Genomic DNA, 3,352 nt, shown 5'->3' with positions numbered 1-3,352 from the left:
TTTTCAATAGTTCATATTCCAATTTGACTTTTTATCTATAGTTCATGTACCAAAATAATTTTCACTCATTATAATATTTATAACCTTCTTTTAGATACCAATAATAAATTAATTATTAAACGTTGAAGATGAAATTTTCATGACACTTTGATTTTGATTTAAATAGATAGACATGCATATATTCTGAAGCCAAGATTTGTATTTTCAAATACATACGAGTGGCTTTAAATACACGCGTAAACTGAGTATTATTTGTATTTAAAAGGAAATTAAAGTGGAATCCTAGTTGGTTAAGGAAATTAAAGTGGAATCCTAGTTGGTTTACACAAACTCAATATCCCTCCCCCCAAATATATACCCCCAACCCCCGCTTACGAAGTCTCCATTACGTTTTCACGAAACATAAATCTTCACCCTATTCCTCTTCTCTTTGTCATGGCCGGAATCGTGGTGGTTTTCGACTTTGACAAGACGATCATAGAGCCCGACAGCGACAATTGGGTGGTGGACGAACATGGCGCCACCGATTTGTTCAATAAGCTTCTCCCCACAATGCCTTGGAACTCACTCATGGTACGTGTATCGATCTTTCAACGGTAAGTAATATCAATATATTTGTTTCTTTAATTTGTTTTACGATGCTGCAGGATAGGATGATGTTAGAACTCCATCAGCGAGGATTTTCCATTGAAGAGATCAAACTAGTGCTGAGGACGGTTCCGATACATCCTCGCATAGTCCCGGCAATCAAAACGGCCCATGCTTTAGGGTACGTATAATACATCTACATATATAATATATATATATCGAATTGGGTGGTCAAGATTTTGGAGTTTTGATTTATGTTTTTATAAATTTTTAGGTGTGATCTGAGGATAGTGAGCGATGCCAACACCTTCTTCATTGAGACGATTCTTGATCACCTGGGAATAAAAGATTGCTTCTCCGAGATCAACACGAACCCGAGCTACCAGGACGATGAAGGGAGGTTGAGGATCTCTCCTTACGTTGATTTCAAGTCGTCTCCTCATGGATGCATCAATCCTTGCCCTCCAAACATGTGCAAGGTATGTATATATAATAAAATCTTGAGTACTGTTTTTTTTTAATTATTGTTAATTATTTGAGCGTGTACTGATCTTGCGTTTGTTTAATTAATGAAAGGGTATGATTGTGGAAAGGATCAAATGCTCTGTAGTCAAAGAAGGGAAGAAGAGGATGATATATCTTGGCGACGGTTTAGGCGATTTCTGCCCGAGTTTGCAGCTGGAGGAAGGAGACTTCATGATGCCAAGAAAGAACTTCCCAGCGTGGAATTTGTTACGCGAAAATCTGGGACGCATCAGAGCAGAAATCCATGAATGGATGGATGGAGCAGAGCTGGAAAGCATTCTACTACAACTTATAGAAAAAATCAGGATTCAAGAAAGCGCGGTTCAATCGGCTTTGATGGTGGATTGTAAGTTCAGCAGCATTCCAATGGCAGCACATGAGAGCAGTCCCCATGTCCTTCGAGTCCATCAATTACAGATATGAGTGAATAATTTGGTTGTTGATTAAACAGCAGCTGGCCGTTTCGCCTTTTTCGCGTGTATGTAGAATGTTTTAAGATGTGTTTTGTGTTTTGAAAGCATCAGATAATTAGGAGACTAAATGTGAAATATAGACAAAATTTCTGAATTACGTTCGCATAAACATGGAGCCACCTAACAAGCTAAGTATTTTGATCAGTATTTAGAAAACAAATTTAATGTTACAACTTGTACAGAACAACGTTGCATTAACTAAATATTTTGGACAAATTGATATCTTTGCATTACACTGAAGAGTGATGTTGCATGCCCAATAATCTGAGCCATGGATTCGATCATGTAAAGGCGAACAAATAATTAGATATATGATCTCTCATAAACAAGTAAGTACCTAGCTTCTTCATGTTAATTCTTTTACCAGTCCAGTAATCCCCTTGGAGGCTGCTAACTGTTGCAAAAATAACATCAAGATCTTGAGTACGTAGCATATATAAATTCAATAGTTAGTTACCTTAATTTGTGAAGAAAATCTTTGAAATTCCCAAGCAGGATATATATTTGAGAGTGGATCGAGCGAGAGCTCATCATATTATTATTTTCATCTGTTTGTAGCAGTGGAAAAAAAACATATGCATGTTGAAACCAAATTAAACGATATTTTATCTAATAATGTCTTTGAAGTTATGTTTAATCAAACCATCTTTCATATCAAGATTAATCAACATGAAACATCTATGTCATATATATTTTAATAAAATACAAAAAGGCGTAGAATAATTATTTTTAGATCACGGTTTAATTTTTTATAAACCAAAAATACTTTTACAAAATAAGAAAAAAAAAATTAAAATTCATCTTAATTTAATAAAAAAAAATATCAAAGCAATCTATTTTACTTAGATTTTTTGTTTATATATATCTACCATAAATAATTTTACATATCTGGAATAATTAATTTTGAGATCATGATTTAATTTTTTATTAACAAAAAATATTTAAAATATTTTTAAAAATACATCTCATTAATCAATTAAATAAACAATATCATAAAAACTATTTTAGCCAATTCTTCTTTTTTTTTTAAAATCATATTTTAGCCAATTATTTATTTATATTTAACCATCATATTTAATAAGATATTATATAATATTTATCTATATTTTCCCTTAAATGATTATATGTCTTATTTAGAATAAAATATATTATAAAAAAATAGGTAAATTTTTTTTTTTCATCTCTCTCTTTCAAAAAGGTTTATAAATACTAACAAATAAGTACATGCAATGCATGTGCGATAAAAGATATTAACGTAAGCAATGGATAAAAAATATAGTACTCGCTAGAAATATATAAAAAAAATTTGAGTATAATTTTTGTGTTGGGTTGAAAAATATATTTCACTTAGATCTGTAAAATAAGAAAGTAATTCAAAAAAAAAAAAAAAAGAAAATAAAGAGGAATGCATATGTTTGGGATTTGGGAGGGAAATAAGGGATGTGAATTAGTTGGAAGTTGGAACCTATAACCGAGAGAATGTGGATAATTGGGGTGAGAGTAGTTTAGAAAGTTTAAAAAACAGACCATGACACCATTTAGTTACTCTACTATGCCCAACCTTAATAAATAGTAAAAGTTAATATTTTGAGAATTTTATTGAGTAATATTATTAAGCATGATTTATATAAAAATTATTATAAAAATATAAATAAATTACGTTTATATCATGCATAAACGTGGCGGCATTGAAGTCGGTTAAAGATTGGCCAAAATTATGATATCTTATATATTATGCATACCAAGATTTAGAAACAGGGATTCAT

General features: G+C 31.4%; 1 protein-coding gene across 1 annotated transcript; it reads left to right on the top strand.

Annotated features, from left to right (window-relative positions):
* The first annotated feature begins 385 nt into the window (after positions 1-385).
* On the top strand, positions 386-1,705 carry LOC140891802 (inorganic pyrophosphatase 1-like). Its single transcript, XM_073300450.1, has 4 exons — positions 386-573; positions 648-769; positions 863-1,067; positions 1,165-1,705. The coding sequence occupies exons 1-4, from the start codon at positions 436-438 to the stop codon at positions 1,534-1,536; spliced, it is 837 nt and encodes a 278-aa protein (XP_073156551.1). The 5' UTR covers positions 386-435; the 3' UTR covers positions 1,537-1,705.
* Positions 1,706-3,352: the final 1,647 nt, after the last annotated feature.

This window comes from Henckelia pumila, chromosome 3, assembly GCF_033568475.1.
Source record: "Henckelia pumila isolate YLH828 chromosome 3, ASM3356847v2, whole genome shotgun sequence".
Classification (NCBI taxonomy): Eukaryota; Viridiplantae; Streptophyta; class Magnoliopsida; order Lamiales; family Gesneriaceae; genus Henckelia; species Henckelia pumila.
This window is presented reverse-complemented; position numbering and strand designations above follow the sequence as displayed.